We start from the raw sequence: 18331 nt of genomic DNA on the forward strand, positions 1-18331 counted from the left end.
AACTAACAGCATTCTGCTGCTGACTTCACAACAAAGCCCATTACACAGGATAACACCTTATAAACAATGTGACAATATGTCACATACAATATTTTTCTGTTTAAAATAAAACACTAGAGTCAAATCCCAACACCGCTAAGACTTACTGTTATTTTTCGTCTTTGAAAAAATAGTCAGATTAAGTTTAAAGAAAGGCATTGATTGAATTCGGAGGTCACTGAGTGATCATCAGTGACAGGGGTCAAAGGGGTATTTGGAGACGCCACCACGAAGCTCCACCGCCATGTTGGACCAAGCGATGACGTCTCCTCTGAGGTGGCTGCCGCAGGACGCCAGGCTGTAGATGTCACTGGCCGTCAGGACATGCGACCACATATGCAGGTCGGACATCTCACCCACGAATGACTGCGTGGCATCAAAACGACCTCCCAGAGTGTCCTGAGGAAGACAGAGCGACAAGCCGTCCATGATGACAGGTATCTCCTTTCCATCAACGTGCCGACTGTTATGTTTGCTTCCATCAGCAACATCCACCAACAGAGAGCAAAGGTCTTTGTCTTTACCTGCTCTTGCCCCAGGATAAAGACTCCTCCAGGTTTGATTGGGTGCCAGGGTGAAAGATTGATCCCAGAACCCCTCTGCACGCCATCCTGGTAGGCCTCCCAGTGTCCATCCCGTGTCGTCCAAGTCACACAAACATGATGCCACTTCCCATCACTCAGAGACAGAGGGAGAGGCGCAGCCTGGGGGTGGAGTATAGACAATAATGTCAATACATCCTGGCATATTTTACTGGAGATCCGCCTCTGATTAGTTCAAAATGTACCCGAGGGAGTCTTCCTAAATAATTTATAAAGTTCTATCTATCTATCTATCTATCCCTCACCTTATCATTGATCAGCAGCTCCATGGGGCTGTCCCCCCACTCGATGAGCACCAGTTCATTGGCCTGTCCAGGTGCTGAGTAAGAAAAAGGTGTTCCGAGGCCGGGCCCCATTCCCGCCTTGATCCAAAGACACAAAGTCAGAGCAAAGATCTCATGCATCAGGGTCCTCTTCACCCGCCCGTACATGTAGTTGGACCTGATGGGGAAACTGATTTGGAAGGCATCCCCGCTCATGGATTTCTTCCTGCTGGAACCTGTTTTGGGAGAAGTTGTGATTCGTTTTTTTTGTGATGTCCAGTCATCATGTGATTGTATTGTGGATGGTTGCATTTGAATGTTTAAGTGCATCTCATAATTATTTGTTTCTGGTTTATTGTTGCGCACGTGTGCAACAATAATGTCTCATACTGCGTGTTTATTTCATGCAGTTGCAGCATAACCCACTGAAATTACTGAAAATAAATTTGGCTAAATTTAAATGCATGTCATTATATGCCTGCCCTGCACTGATTTTTTATTATTTAATTTTACCTGCGAGGCTCAGCTGGTTTAGGATTGAGTCCAGTTTATGGGATTGGAAATCAGCATGTGGCCCAGGCAGTCTGTATCCTGTGTGTTGAAGGTAACTGTGATGATCTGCTTCATTACTATGGTGATCATCTTCATCATCGTCACTATCGTGGTGGTTGTCATGATGGTCATCGTGGTTATCGTGGCTTCCGTCTGTGTCGTGGTGGCCATCTTCGTGGCTGTCGCCGTGGCATCCTTGTGGTCGTCTAGGTGACCGTTGTCAGCATGGTGATGTTCTCCGTCATCCCTGTGGCCGCTGTCATCGTCGTGATGGTCCGGCCTGCTGATGGCTGTGGTGCGATGGTGCAGCTGTTGCTCCAGAGCGCTGATCTTCCTTTGAAGCAACTCCCTCAGAGAGGTGGAGTAGGTGATGGATGTATTCCTCTTCTGGTGATGGAAGTGGAAAAACAAACAGGTGTAAAGTTTTTAACAATCGTTTTCTCTAAATCCAGATAGAGGTCGGAGGTGCTACTTTGCCACAGACACGATCTCAAGGAGCCGTGAGATTCATCTGTCACCTGCAACCCACAGGTAAAACCGTAGACTTCTGATATTCGTAAATAATCCAAATCAATCATCAGGTGTGTTTGCTAGTCTATTTGTCTTCCTGTATCTGCCACTGCTCTTATTCCTCTCCGGTAATCCGGGGTTTGTCCCAATGCCTTGCTTACCGACATGTCAGGGGAGATCACAATAATTACAGCTGATGTCAGACCTCCCCGACCCTCTTACACACGGACACACAACAGCATCCACTGGGTCTCTGCTCAAGATCCAGGGATGTGTGACAGCAGGGAAGCTCTGAAGAACACGCCAACAGAGGATCTTACATCAGCGATGTCATTTTCTAACCTGGCCGCTGCTCTATGGTGGCCATAGATTAAGATGGAGTCATCTTTGTCAAAGTACTACCCACCTGTAGGTTGTCCAGCCTCTCCTTCAGTGCATGCAGCAACCTCTCCATCTGCTCCGGAGTCGATGTGATTTCTGCCGGTGTCACATGTTTATCCTTCCCCTGGTTGTTGCCGCCATGATCTCCATCAGAATGCTGTCCCACAGCAGAAAGGTAGTGAGGTGAGTCCGGTATGAGCTTGTTGTTTTCACGGTGACCCTGATGGTTGCTATGGTGCCAGCCGTCGGTGTGAGGGCGGTGACTAGTCCTCCCTGTGTGATGGGGGTGCGAGGCCGTGCCATGGTGCCGGTCGTGGTGTGCTGCCCCACGGCCGAGGCCCTCGCACAGGGTGAGCTTGGCGGTCAGCTCTCTAATGGTCTCCCTCTGGTCCAGGATGGTCTCCTTCTGCTGAACAAGGCTCTCCCTCAGGTGGAGGATGGTGGCTTTGGCTTCTTCGCTCGCCCCCCACCAACCAGCAGGAGGTGCAGGAGGTCCGCTGGGCCCTGCTGCAGGTGCGGAGGAGCAGGCAGGATCTGCATCCACAGGAATGGGGGTGCAAACAAAGCGTGATTTGGCTCCGTAGTCATAGCCAGACCCTGAGATGGCTGATGCAGGGTACAAGAGGGTTGAAAGTAGAGAATATACAAAAGGAGCGAGAAGAAAGTGTCGATGCGGAGAGTTTGTCATGACCCCCGTCCACAGTTCAGCTTTCACGTTGAAGCAGCTCAGCTTCACTTCAAAACGAAGTGATGAAAACAAAGATCTCCATCCACAAAGAATCAGCACATCGGTTAGTAATAAACAGAAATCACAGGTTTGTCTTCAGGATCTGTGGCAGGCAAGATTTTTTTTTTTTTCTGGATGCAGCCTTGTTTTCTTTCTCTTGTCCTCCGTGAAGGATGGAATAAACCTGCAACACAGAAACACCAGATATTACAGGGTGGATGGATATTCAGTGTTGATTCAGCTCTATTCGAGTGATAAGGACACAGAGAAGCGAGAGCTCTAGTCTCGGTCGATAAAGGTCCTCAGTTCTCAGCGGGAGGCGACTGTAGGTCAACGCCTCAGCGTGACGTCTTATGGCCTCAATTAGCTGCAAGCTGCCTGACCAGCAACCTTAGATGGCGCAGACGTCAAAGAAACCGGACAGGGATCAGAGGCCCGGGTCAGCTGGCCCGGATCCACTGACCCGGGCCAGCCAACCAGACTTTAATTGTTACCTGCAGTGTGAGTTACCTTGGTTACGCTGACCTGATTTTACCCAAAGGAGCCTAACAGACATTTCTTAACATGTACTGAAATATGCTGCATATCCAGAATTCCGGTACGATCCCGAAACATGGCATCATATTATATTCCCTGTGTCTATAACATAAAGGCTTGCTGACCTCTCGGAGCTCAACGTGACCTTCATTATGCAGGGTCGGCATTTTGAAATGGCAAACACAGCTAAACCTCTAGCCTATTGCCACCTGTTGCTCTCAGCGGCCGGCCTCCGCAACGTGTGTGTTTGCGTTCAGTTCATACATGATTCACTATATTTTGATCAATAATGAAATAAAGTCAAACAACTATATCCACTAAATTCTACTCTTCAATCTCTTCAAAATCTGACACAACATTTTTTTTGTTGAGTTGCAAACAAGAATAATGATTTGGATTTAACGATTCACTTAAAATGAAATTCATCTGTAGTTACTTTATCTTCCCCGGTAAAGCAAGCGACCACTGGACTAGTGGTCGTATGTTCCCGTGTCTCCAGCTCCTGCTGTGGCTTACGAGGCTTAGTGTGGGGACAGATGGTGGAGGTACAGAAGCATGACACACACACACACACACACAATCTCCACAACTCATCCTTAAGCCCATTACCAGCCCAGATCACTCAATTATCCTAATTACAAGCGCTTGTCGTGCTACCTCAGCCGGCCTGTATGCCTCTCTGTGTTTGTGGTAATCCACGGTGATGCTGTGGTCGTGCTCCGTCCCTGAACCATCTGGCGGAAGTGGACATTTAAGTCGCGTGATTAGTAACAAATTAAGTGCACTTTAGACCCCTGATTTTAAAAACAGCCGATGCTAGCAGAATAAAGCATGCAGTTTAACACAAACACAATTCTGTCTCAAAGAATCATTCTGCATTACAATGCCAACGTCCTGTTTTCTGTCAAGCGGCAATTCTCACAGCCAAGAACAACAAACAGGCCATTTATATTCTCTTTTCATCACTGCTTTATTAACATTAAGTGTATTTTATCTATTTCTTTATTTTTTTTGCGTCTATACACCAACAATACTTATACAGAAGATTAAGCATTCATTATTGGGAAAATAACATTTCAATCTCGTTTATTTATTTTTATCTAACTTTGCATTTGTTGTCATACTGTTTATCTTGAGTAACATTTTGGCTTATTTAATGTTTACACTTTTTGTATTCATTTATTTGTGATTCTATCTATTTCCACCGTAGTACATTTGCAAAAAAATTAAATCCATTCTTTCAATTTTATAAACCCACACCGGATTGATTCATATTCCTTTGAATGAACAATAAAAGAAGTGAAGACAAACCCTAAAAAGATCAGATTTGCAATCATTTCTAATGTACATGTATAATTTGTCAAGGAGACAAAGGACAATTTACAATTACCTCATACTTCTTAAGAATAACTATGAGATGCAACATAGCAACAACAAAAACAACAACAAAAGCACCGCTCCATATGGTTGATGTGTAGGAACTACCTGCTGAAGTAGTTTTAAAGTAAAGCTCTTGAAAAATGCTCCAACACTCACAATAGGAAAATAAAAAGATTAGCAAAAGGCACTAGCTAATATCGAAGCATTCTTTGAGGGGATGAATTCTTTTTACGGATAAATCAACAAACAGTTAAAGTCGGCCCTCAGATGGATTTTAAGCATCACAGTTTTCCTAGAAAATCACACAAATCAATGTATTAATCTGTATTTTCCATCAGTGCTGGTTTGAACAGACTCAAAATAATTCCATTATCCCACCAATGCAATTCAGTCAGACGTGACTGATATATTCGACACTGTTGATCCTGAACTGTTTAAAGTTTCAGCTACCTCTGTGTTCCGGTTCAAACATCCTTACCTTGGTGCGTCTGTGAACCCACTCGGCGAAGCTGTTCCTCACACACTGATCAGATTGAGAGATTTACTGCAGAGGAGAGCTCAATGCCTTCTATCCCTCTGTCATTATCTCTACCTCTTTTGTCTCCTGTTCTCCTCCCTTCTTTCAGCGTTGTTGGTTTTTTCTTGGAAGACCACACCTCCTTTCCTGTCAGACCCTTTTGGGTTTCTGGCAAACCGACTCGCTGCTCGCACCATCTTTATTTTCTCTTCTTCTGACCTTAATAATATTAATCTGCTCTGATAACCAGCACAAACACTTGAAATAATATTGAGCAGATATTTATTATTTACCACTCTAACAGTTTCAATCATTGGCCTGACTCCTCCAGAGCAGCGTCACACAGATCGGATGGATGATGGATCTGAGCGAGGGACTAATTGGCCTGATTAATTCTTCGTCTCCCCCAGTCTGACACACAAAGGCCACAACGGGACAGGTTAAAGAAAACCACACAAATAATGGAGCCAGCATGTTAATCACAAGATCAGACACACTTATAGAAAACCTCAATGATATTTAATATACTTATACTGACCTAACAGGAGGAAAAAATAAAGGCCTTTAAAAAACTCCTTAACAATTTTTCAAACATGTCCCCTCTTCTGGATCTGAATCAGAATCTAATCACCACTGTGGATATTTAGAGATATTCTTCTAAAGAGACCTTACCCAGATCCACTCCAAACTCTAACGGTTCCTTCTTTGGTGTATACGGTGCTGCTTTTCCACTACTGCTTAAATTCATCAAGTAGGTTTTTTTTTTTGTGTGTAATCCTGCAAATGGATAAACTAACACAGAGATCCTGGATAATCATCTGGGTGACCTATATTCAGGTAATCACATGACCTGTGTCGGAGACACACGTCTACCTGGCGCCCACTGATGACTGGACAGGAGATAAAGGCATGACAGGAAGACACATAGACTTTACTGTCTGAGAGCTTGGTGCAGGCAGAGTCCTTCTGTCTGCCTGTCTGTGCTATTTAGTCCGTGTGAATTAGGCCTCGAGGAAGTGAAGTCATACAAATAGCTTTTAGGCTCACGTCCCAGGAAGCTAGACCAAAGACGTTCCAATGTTCCTCCTCAACACTGAACCACGTGAGCTGGAACCCCAGAGAGGAGTCCGACTACAGCTGGAAAACTGGAGGTCGCTCTGTGAAGAGTAATCTCATCAGAATGAGCCATTTCATATCGTTATTCTGTTCAGTGGATACATTTTTATTTTTAATATTTGTATTTTTTATTTTCTTAATTTGTTGGAGCAACCTGGAACCAAAATTTCCTTCGGGATTAATAAAGTTCTATCTTATCTTATCTTATCTTATCTTATCTATCTCTTACAACTTGCAGCAGAGAAAACACACCTGAATCAGTTGTGCTGTGGCAGATTTGAATTGTTCTCGGAGTTTCCAGTAATCCAAAATAGAAAGTTAGTATATGGAGTGTTTTTATTATTTTATTTTATTGTTTCATTGCTGGAGTGATGAAGTGAGTCTGAACAATGAAGAATCAGAATGTTACATCTGAAGAGAAGACATCTTACACGCTATAGCGTCAAAATAAACAAACTTAGAAATGACATGTTTATAAAGGTGATTCTCTTTGACAGTGTGTGACCCTTTAATATGGAGGTTTGCTGTGGACACTCGGTTCATTGCAGGAAGGTCACGCTACGCCACCATGTGGGAAAAACCTGCAACTGCAAAACAAGCCAGACTTGAAATTAACGTGACGTCATTTTAGGTGGATTTTAACAGTGAAAAATAAACACTTCTTAAATTTACATATAGAAAGATGACATTAGCTTGTGTTCACTTTACTACAGACCATATTTATATATTGACTTGACAATAATGTTATACAAATATACAACTGCTGGGGGGGGGGGGGGGGGGGGGTGCTTGTGTGTGTCCATTGTGGTGCTCTATTTGTGCACTTTCCTTTTCCTTTTGTGATGCTGTCAGGCGTCACACTAGATTGTGGTCTACAAGGTTCATAAGTGTCTCTCTCAAGTCTTGTGACTTGTTTGTGATCAGTCTGTCCATCTGGTTATTTTCAGCAACTTCCAATTCATTCAGAGGTCTTTCTTTCTTCTTATACATAACAATATTTACATTTATTATTCACAAATTATATATATACAAATTATAGTAAATGGACTGCAGTGCCCAAAGCGCTTCATATTAGGCCTCACATTCACCCATTCACACTTCAGTGGGTGACTGCTGCCATGCACTGGGAGCAGATTTGGGTTCAGTGTCTTCGACATGTTGAGATTTGAGATTCGAACCGCTGACCTATCGCTCATTGAGTCTACCTGCTCAGCTGTCTACACATTTCATGTAAATACTAGACTAGAGGATAGCTAGATAGGGGGGGGGGGGGCTCTACATGCAGGGGCATCCCCCCTCTGTGGTGATGGTCCTGGTCCATATAGGCCAGTGATAGGCCTGCCTGTGCTGTGGCTTAAAAAGTTCAAGTCATTATTCTCCTTCTCCTATTCAGGGCTCCCGTGGGCTCATTGTTATTCTGCCCGAGTGACAGAGACACAAAATGGGAGGCTGACTGTGGGTTTTCTAACGGCAGGGAGCTGCATGGCTGTTCTGGGGGGGGGGCATGTCGGTAATCGGCTCAGTAATGAGGAGAGGTACTGGACGGTACCGAACATCTGACCTCGATTCCTGGGAGTAGAGAGAGACAGAGGAAAAGTGCACGAGAAACAGAGGGAGAGAGTGGTGGTGGTGGTAGTGGGGGGGGGGGGGGGGCATGTGAAAATCTGGTGGGGGGAGTAGAGATTTAGTGCTCTCTGCTCTGCTGCATGAAACAACCCCCCACCAACTAACGGAGAGGGAAAGGAGCTCACAGGAAGAAAGGAGGAGGCGCTGCCCCTTCTCTGAACGGCCAAAGACGCGCAGGGAGCCGTAATGGTTATTATCCCATAATGAGAAGGTATGTAACTGTTTCTTTTATTTATTAAGTTGCTGATTTATTTATTTCTGTTTTATAAAATGAAATGAAGCGGAGCTGCGAGCCTGGAATCAACAGGTGGCTCTCCTTGAGCGGAGCAGTGCGCGCAACCTGCGAATCTGTATTCAGGGCTAAATCCCCCGTGTAATTAAAAGCGTCCCTCTCATCTGGATCGTGTTGCGTGGCTTTTGTGTTTGTTGCGCGTTTGTATGCAGCTGAAACGAGACGATCTGCATCACAAAGCTCGCAATCAAGTCGCTATTTTAACTGCATTCATTTATGTATTGAAACATGAAGACATTTGGGTGCGTTTGTGTTCAAAGACCTTCACCGCCACCAGAAATACACAGCAATTAAATATGTTTGCGATTAATACGTTTCTCTGATTGGGAATCCAAATTTAATAGCAAATATTCGCCATTGAGAAGTTACATTTTTAAAATTGCTCTTTTTTATTTCTTACAATTAAAAACTAATAATGAAAATAATTGCAGATTATATTTTCTGCTGCTTTCTTCCAGTAATGGTTGCAGTTTTAGGTGACATTTGTGGTGATTTAAATGTTTGCTTCCCGACCAGACATTTAAAGAGGCCAAACCACATGAATGCACTTTCTGTATGAGTCTCCCAACCACCTGCAGACTGTTCCTGTTGCACCCTGACACAAACAGCACTTTATTTCTCAGAATTAACTCACACTAAAATGAGAACGTACTCACACATATAGATGCAGCTGCAGTGTTTCACTTCACTTTTACAAATACTTTAGTCAATTTATTTTGCATCGTCTAGTTTTTCTATTGTTTATTAGTTATGAATGCTCATTGTTGCTCCTATAGGGTCTGAGAGAAACGGAATTTCAGTCCTCAGTGTGTCTCGTACTTGCTGCCAAATTGACAATAAAGGAAACGTTTGACATGGCTTTGAAAACATTTAGCAGTCTAAAAAAAACCTCAAATCAATATGAAAGACAAAGTTGCTGCCGACCAGTAGACTACTGCAGCTCCTTTGATAAATCACAGACTGGACCAGGGAGGCGTTAATGAGCAAGAGTCTGGAAATGTTTCCTTTCTGCCATATACCATTAGCTGATCTGGGTCAATGTTTTGTCTGTAATCTCACTGTGATAACAAAGAGGGGCTGCACAGGGAAAACTGTGGGCACATTTACCATTAAATCCAGACTGGAAATCTGTACAACCCCAGACCAGTCCCCCCATTGATCCTATCCTCTGCGGAGGAAACCTCGTCGCGTGTTTATTCAGCTCTCTGACACCTGGGACTCTGACTGGAGAAGTCTATTGTCAGTATCTGAAATGGTAGAACGCATCTGGCCCTGGAATCAAGGATAAATATTTGGGTAATGTTAAGGCAATAATGTGAAAACCAGAGCCGTGTGCAAATAATCTTTCTGTTCAAAAACACAAGTTTGACTTCCTCATAAAGGTTCCGATGATGTAATAGCCTTTAAATTTCTCTATCTCAGTTAAAACTATAACACAATTTTACTAATTAAATAGTAAAATACAGATTTATAGGAAGATTTGAAAGAATTTGTGAAGCAAAAAATCTTGCAGTTGCACAATGGCAAAATAGGTCACACATTGGTGCAGAAGAAATAACATTTAAATATCCGACACTAAGTGTTGTGTAGTTTCACTACTAATACATTGATATGCTGCAAACAGCATCCCAGAGCCAGTTAGCTTGAATTCCTTCTTTTATTTGTCCAAAACTCGAGATTATTCAACCTAACATGATTTACGGAAAAGCATCACATTTTGATTTCCTGTCCATTTATTGAAGCTTTTGCGCAGATAAATATATTAAAGCTCTTTCGTCAAAAACTGGATTCATTGTTTTCCCTTAAGTTTTTCATTAAATGATGCTTATCATTGAAGTAGATAATCTCTCACTTGCATTATGTATTTGCTCCTCTCTTCTCTTCAGGGGGTTGCATTTTGCTGTAAATTGTAGGGTCTGAACAAGAGGGGGGAAAGTTAATAAAAGATTCATAGTGGCAGGACGTACCTGTGTGAAGGAAAATGTCTCGTACGGAAGAAGTCAACAAGATGACCGAAAATGTCTACAAGGTGCGTCTGTTCAAGCGCTTCCTGTGTTTGCCAAATAAAAAATATTTTATATTTATATATATATTTAAATAAAAGATAATTTATAGAACAATATGTAGCAAATTTGTTTTAAAAGAATCGTGTTATTTGTGTTTGCTGTCAACAGGGGATTCTGGACCAGTTCAATCCCAGTTTGAAGAACTTTGTGACCATGGGAAAACACTATGAGAAAGCTCTGACAGGTTAGTCAAACACAGCCCTTTGATTCGTCCCCTTATCTGGAAGAAGTGCAATTACTCAATCACTGAGCGGGTTATTTTTCTGTCCCTTACAACCCACTCCTCTCAGGAGTGACTGTGGCTGCCAAGGGCTACTTCGACACTCTGGTGAAGCTCGGAGAACTGGCGAGTGACAGCCAAGGATCCAAAGAGCTGGGTGAGTGGGCGGCTGGTGGAGAGGTACACACTTTGAATGGGGGGGGGGGGGGATAGTGGCATCTGCTGCATGTGTTGGTGAGGGAGGAGATGAAGACAAGAAGGAATGAGGAAATGTAGAGGGAACAGAGGGGAGGGGAGAGAGAAGGTTCATTGTTGGGAGATTAACAACACCACATGATCTCATTGTAATGCTGCAAACGGCGGGGGAGGCAGGCAGGAGAGAGATGCCAGTGGCCTCATACTGCAGCGCTGTGTGACGGAGGGGAGGAACCAAACTCACAGCTGACCGGTGCTTTGAAAAAAACGAACAACTCTGTTCAACCAGCAGGTTTAGAACATTTTTAATGGCTGCCGTCCGCGTACGTCTGCTGATGACAATGCTAATGTGAACAGCCGTTATTAAAGTCCAGATTTTTAGATGGGCTCTGAATATTTCTGTGCATTGTGTGGCTAGTAAATAATAATGTATTATTTTATAATTGAAATATATCTAACATGGTGATCACCTTCACTGTGCCTCACCGGTCCTCACAGGAGACACACTGTTTCAGATGGCTGAGGTGCACAGACAGATTCAGGTGCAGCTGGAAGACGTGGTAAGGCTGTGACCAGAGCGTAAAAATGATGATGTTGTGAGTGGATTTGTGCTCATTTTGCAGCACATGCATGTTTGGAATATCATTATTTTCGCAAACCATCATAAATACATCAGAAAATGTGAAATATGAAGTGACCAGTGTGTGCTTATTGTCTAAGAAGTGTTTCTCCACATTGTCATCGCCTCCACCTGTGACAGTTGGAAGAAGTTGCGTAAACATGTGTTTTATTGTACATAAAATGTCTTGGAAAGTTGTCAAATGATTGTCATGACACTTTGTGTAGGCGTAGATCATGAGCTAAAGAAGAGTAGGTTCGATTTTGAGGTGGATGAGGGAAGTGCAGCAGATTCTGAATCAGTTTTTCACTTTCTATTTGTGTCCAAAATGTCACTCCTGGATGCTTTCATCAACAGCTAAAGCTGTTTCACTCTGAGCTGCTCACCCAGTTGGAGCAGAAGCTGGAACTGGATATTAAATACCTCACAGTAAGTGAGCAATTTGACTAAAACATCTCCTTTAGCTCATTTCTTGCAAAAGCAGTTTGCCTAATTGTAATTGCTTATTTTGAGCTGATGCGGTGCAGTTTATTTAACTTATTGCAATTATAAAATTGACAAAGATGTAGATCCTGTGTGATCCTGACCACGGACTACTCTCTCATCGCCCTGTTTTCCTCTCAGGCCACCTTAAAGAAGTATCAGGGTGAACGGAGGTCTAAATCTGAGTCTATCGAGCGCTGCCAGTCCCAGCTGAAGAAACTCCGCAGGAAGAGCCAGGGCAGTCGTCATCCCAACAAATATGGAGACAGAGAGATGCAGGTTGGTGACCACCAAAAGAAAATGCACAAACATGATTTTATGAGTCTGTACGACACCCAGTTTCTTTCATTCATGCAGTGAAAAATCATCAAATCAAGAAACGTTCCACTCAGCATTACTGCAGAATTCAAAGCAGTTATGTTTGTGTGAGAAATAGGCCAGTGTTATTAAGATTAAAGAACAGTTTGTCTTGGTTGGTATTTCGCAAAACAAACACCTAAGTTGCATTAGCCTGCAGTGAAGACAAATGAATAAGAGGGTGAAAGAATTAAGCCACATGAAATGAGTGAGATGAATAAAAGGAAAATGCATTAATACATCATGATTTGGATTTTGTTATCTACGTCCATCAGACGGGATATTATGTCATATCTGGATGTGAAAGTGAGCCAGAGAAGCGGCTGTTAAATTTCATCATCTGATTTGAATGAGCCTGAACTGTGTCAACCATGCAATTAATTATTCCAAAACAGGTTCAGGTAGTCAAACAAGTGCGTTGCACGCTCTTCTCCAGCAGAAAGACTGAACACCGATCAAATGAATGAGTCAGACTAACCAGAATGAGCGACAGCTTTCCTTCATGTGACGCACCCCCTGCCTCTCTTCTTGTTCTGCTTTCCTTTCAACCTTCATTGAAGGTCCCTGCCATGTCTGTGGGAGTGAATGTAGGGCTGTGTGTGTTCAGTTTTGCATTGAAAGTCTGCTCGCTTTCTCTTCAGTTTGTGGAGTTGATGAGTCGCCGCCAAGGGGAACTAGATGCTTTGGTTGCCACGGGTTACAAGTCGGCCCTCACTGAAGAAAGAAGACGGTATTGCTTTTTGGTAGACCGACAGTGTTGTGTCACCAAACTGCTCATCAACTACCACTCCAAGGTGACTTATGTTTGTGCTCGGGATACGACTCAGCATTTAGACAACGAGCGTCGTCTTATAGCAGGTCAACGGATTTGTTCTATCTTTAATACCTGAGGAAGCAGATCCAGTAGAAATCAGGATACATTTTCACAACAAAACTATTTTGTTTTTGGACCCTTTCAATAATATCTCTCTTGTTTTTTTTCTATTTGTGTTTTTGGTCAAATCCCAGGTAAGAGAGCTGCTGTCTCAGAAACTGTCATCCTGGCAGCAGTCGTGTTCTCAGCCCACGAAACTCCCAGAGCGCGCCCTGAATCTGCTGCGCCACACCGCGCCTCAAACCTCAGGTGCTGCTGGGATAGCCGAGGTCCTCCGCCACACCAAGCTTGGCTCTGCTCCACCAGAACAGGTCACTCCCTTTTTATATACTCAGTTTGTTTTCTGTCTATTTTCCAGAGGGATTCATTTAATTGTTATCTTGAAATAATCTGTCCTTGTTTTTTTTTTCCCAGAGACCTTCGGTGCAAGAAGTGCCTCCCTTGCTGAACGGAGACTCCAGCCGCTCTCAGCAGCAGCGCTCGCTCGCCTCTTCCTCCTCCCAGAGTGAAACCGGCCCTTCTCATGACTCCCCCCAGACGTTCCGCTCTCTTGCAGCTGGAGGAGCTTCTGGAGGCTCATCGCGAGGAGCATCGCCGCAGCACACCAGCACACCTCCTGGTGCTTCGGCAAGCCCCGTCCCAGACGGCAGCAGTAGCCCCAGCCCTGCTGCATCCACTCCCACTGCTTACACAAACTCTGCCCAACGAAGCGCTCTCCTTCTGGCCACCAACACATCCAACCTCTCCCCGTGCCTCATCCCCTCAACGGTGATGTCAATCAATCAGATCTCTCCACCCGGGAGCTCGTTGCAAGGCGTGACCCTCCAAATCCCCCATAGTGCTCCTCACAGCCCCCCACTTCCCCACAGCGCTCCTCTGTCCAGGGCCATGACCCCTGTGCAGTTGCTGCACCAGCAGGTGGGACCAGGAGGGAGCAACACTTCAACAATGTCACATAATCCCTGGCTGCAGAAGGCCACTGAGATAAATGCGACGGCAACTCTTCCGCTGCCCAGGAGACCTGCAAGTGAAATGCAGCTGGGTGGTTTCCAGTATAAAATAATGCAGCCATTAACCAGTAAATCTATTCTGCATTGCATCAAACACACGGTCACAAATGCACCGAAGGGGCATCGTGTTGGATGACATTTTCCCTCCTACTTTCCCCTCTACGTAGGTTCCAGTCTCCCCAGGATGCTGCCCTTATCTGGACCCATGTGTGTGGAGGCCATGTTCACTCACGCTCCTGGAGCACCCGAGGGCGGCGGCGGCGGCACAGGGGGCGGAGCTTGCTTACTGAACTTTTTACCTGGCGACAACATCACCCTGCTCATCTCCGAGCCCAGAGACGGGTGGCACTACGGTCAAAACGAAAGAACAGGGCGGTACGTTTTATGTCTCACACATCGTACATTGCTGAAATGTAACACACACACACAAAAACACAAAAATACACACACCACACACCAATGAGTCTCTGAAATGTCTCAATGTCAGAAGACAATGCTAACTGCCTGGTATGTCAAGATTATAGTCAGGAGATAGCAGCAGAACGCTCCATCAACCTCGTGATGCTTTCTGACTCACTGTAAGAGGAATGGCTTTTACTGCAGTCTAATGTCGGGAGACGTCATATGGCAGGTCCTGACTACGCACACACCTTGTTGCTGGAAGCTATGAATCGATTATTCAGTCATAAATAAACATGTTCCTTTGCAGGAAAGGCTGGTTTCCTTTCACCTACACCCAGCCCCACCACGGTAGGGGGGATCACCTCCAGAAGTAAGTCAAAGGAAAAACAGACACTGAAATCTGCAGTTGTTAAGGTCATTAAGGAACTTCAACTCTGTAGGCAAATAAATAAATATATATATCATCTCTCTATATCAGTAGTACTAATAATATGAATCTGAATCTGAAGCAGCTGGACTTCCGTTTAGGGTTTGAAGTTAAGTTTAAGTTCGCATGTTAAGTGCTGAGTCAAAAGTACTACTTTGGTATTAGGTATTTAGGTATTAGGTATTAGGTAAAACTCATTGAAGACACAAGTGGTTGGATAGACTAATCACTAATGGGACTTGGAGCTGTACCTTTATCTGGACTTCTCACAACCTTCAAGGATTACCGTGACCTGGATGAATGAGAATCCACTCGGACACAAATATAGTAGATTCAAAGAATATTTTCTGAATTTTCATTTTTTAAATAAAATGATTCTGTTCTATTTTTAAAAATAGTGACTTGATAATATGACATTTCCCTCTTCCATCTATATGAATCCGAGATACACAGGAAGTTTTCAGGATCCCATGAGCTGCAGAATGAAACTTACACAGTTCACCCTCAGTCTTTCCACTGCTGTTTCCCCAAAACATCCCGTTTGTTCTCCAACTCTAACAGAGTAGTTGATGAAATTACACAAAGCCAGCATCTCTCAACCCTCGTCATGTTCGTCTGTTTTCTGATATTGTCTTTCCTCTCCGTCTGTGAACATCTCTTTAGCTCGCTCTTCCTATCTAAGGCGAACAGCACCAGTACAGGCCAGCTTGACAAACTGGGCTCTCCAGGGTTGCCAGCCAAAACCCCCGGATCGGAGGAGGAGCGGACTTTTCCTCCTCCGAGGGTCAGCACCTTCCGTCCGCGCCCGTACAGCATGGCCGACAGCAACAAGGTCAGAGACACGAATCCACTGGGAGGAGGTCAAGAGACTGAATGTGTTCTCCCAGCTGATCCTCGCCGTTATTACAGAGCGTCTGCGTAAAAGATTCAGGTGAAATATTTGCTGACCTTTGTTTTACAGATCACCTCAGAATTGGTCTCTCCACCACCCCCCTCCCCTGCCAGGTAATGAGGTTTTATTTGTCAAGCTCACATTATCAAGACTGCCAGTGTCTGTAAATTATCACAGCTTAGCCACTCAGCACAATTCCTGCATTACAAAATAGTGAACGCTTGCTGCATCAGATAAACCCAGAGCTTAAAGGTATGTAAAGATATTTCAAGAATTTTTAGATTGACCCTCAGTTTTAGCTTCTCTATTTTTAGCCAAGGTAGCAGCTGCAGGGAATTGCTACACTCCACACTTGACTGCCTTTCATTTTTCATTTGTCTCATTTCAGGATCAATCCGTTTGCCCACATCCGACTCAGAAAAACTGTCACCAATGACCGCTCTGCTCCCATCATCGAGTGACCGTTTTACAGCCACAGCAGCTAAAATCCTGCTTTCTGTGGTTTTTTTAGTCCATCAAACCTCAGGTTTAATCCTTGAAACACCCCACTGATTCATTTTAAGTCTTTGTACTTTATTTTGTATCGGTCAAATACTAATTGTGTTTCATATGCAAGAATAGAACATTTTAAAATCCAAGAATTAAAGGTTAATGCTTAAAGACTGATCTGTTTGAAACTTGATTACAATTCATTAAATAATTAAGTTTTAAATAGGAAAGAAATAAAAAATAACAACAAGAAGACTATAACATGTGAAAATTATTTTTCATTTTTTTAATACACATGTAAGGCCATAGGCTGTACATAGTTTAGCATTTGAGACTGACAATGATTCTTGGTCATACAGATGAACTCTTTACACCTCTATTTTATTTTATTTCTTATTTTCATTATTTTATTCTATTTTTTGCTGTTTTGCAACACTTTTTTTTATTTTTCTGCCAATAACCCATCTGTTTCATTTGTTTGTTTGTGCTATGTTCTTTGACAGATCTAGGGACTGGTTCCTAACAACAGGGTTTGAACTTTCCTACTCTAGAAGTGCCATTTCTTTTCTTTTTTTCCCCAGAAAAGTTGCCTGACATTTAATTGTATTTTTTCTTTTGAATTTATTCAAAGTGTCTTATCTATTTTACAACATGCTTGTGTGATTGAGAGAGGCTCTGAATATTTTAATGAAATTGGTAGAGTGTTTTTTTTTTTTGTCATTTCTATCATATGCTTACTGAACATGAGCAATGCTGTTTGAGTGTTAAAGTTCTCGTCAATTATATCACATTAATTCTAGTTAACAAGACACATTCTGCTGCTGTAAAGTTACATATTAGAATATTTTGAATGTAGATATTTTTTCTTTATTATAACTATTTCGTTTGATACAAACTGCATGCAAAAAACATTCATTCAGGCTTATCCGCCTTGCGGGTCACGAGTCTGCTAGAGCCTATCCCAGTTGGCTGCGGGCCAGCGGTGGGTTACATCCCAGATGAGACGCCAGCTCATCACAAATGCAAAAACTTGTTAAAACTTAAATTTGATTACGCAAATGATTATTGAGTCTTTGTTACTTCCTCAATGGAATACTTTATAAAATAGAGCAAGAATTTTCAAAATGAAGAAACACTCAAACACATGAGCCTCACAAACAGAAATTGTGACGTTTAATAGTGGAAGTGTTAGGTTGGTGTTATTATTGAGGGAAACATTTCTTCAGAAAGTAGCAAGTTGTGGAACATTAAGAGGTTTAATGAAATGAAAGATTTGTGATCTATTGATTTTAGATTTGATGTCTTCTTGAGTGCTTTTTAGTCACAAATCTAAAGCTAGACATCTCAAGCAGTGGATTGTTGCTGAATTCAAGAGATGCAAAAGCTGAGGCAGAAGATAGGATGGGGTTTAAGGGGGAAATGTATCGATGAATGTGATGAAGAAAGTATATGAGAAGTTGGCCAATGTCTGGCAAAGTGTAAACTATAGTTCTTCAAAGTACAGTAATAGTTTGTGCTTTGATAGTCTATAAAGAGTTTTATTATTAAACTATCCGTGCAAAATGAAATGGCTAGTCTTCTCCATTCTCCCTTAAGTGTGTGATTTTTTTGCTGAATTTGGTTTGTATTTTTAACTGAATGCACTGATTCACAAATAAAATAATACATGGCATGTGTTTGGGCAAGGAAAACTGATGTTGAAACTTGTTAAAATACAAATAGTTGGTTATTAGACTGTAGACACTGATACTGAAG

At 43.0% G+C, this 18331-nt stretch overlaps 2 protein-coding genes across 2 annotated transcripts; one reads left to right on the forward strand and one right to left on the reverse strand.

The window, feature by feature from the left end:
- Positions 1-228: 228 nt before the first annotated feature.
- Positions 229-3035, reverse strand: si:dkey-283b15.2 (neuronal pentraxin-1). Its single transcript, XM_068758079.1, is given in 6 exon segments — positions 229-438; positions 564-743; positions 887-1140; positions 1418-1645; positions 1648-1843; positions 2373-3035. Coding segments are annotated over 6 exon segments (1731 nt in total).
- Positions 3036-10523: 7488 nt separating this feature from the next.
- zgc:158689 (uncharacterized protein LOC791177 homolog) lies at positions 10524-16548 on the forward strand. The gene is made up of 14 exons (XM_068756595.1): positions 10524-10571; positions 10717-10792; positions 10899-10985; positions 11522-11583; positions 12000-12071; positions 12267-12404; positions 13124-13276; positions 13491-13667; positions 13771-14408; positions 14532-14741; positions 15076-15138; positions 15859-16027; positions 16157-16200; positions 16476-16548. Exons 1-14 carry the CDS (start codon positions 10524-10526, stop codon positions 16546-16548), a joined length of 2010 nt encoding a protein of 669 aa, XP_068612696.1.
- The last annotated feature ends 1783 nt before the right edge of the window (positions 16549-18331 follow it).

Source organism: Brachionichthys hirsutus, chromosome 3 (assembly GCF_040956055.1).
Source record: "Brachionichthys hirsutus isolate HB-005 chromosome 3, CSIRO-AGI_Bhir_v1, whole genome shotgun sequence".
Lineage (NCBI taxonomy): Eukaryota > Metazoa > Chordata > Actinopteri > Lophiiformes > Brachionichthyidae > Brachionichthys > Brachionichthys hirsutus.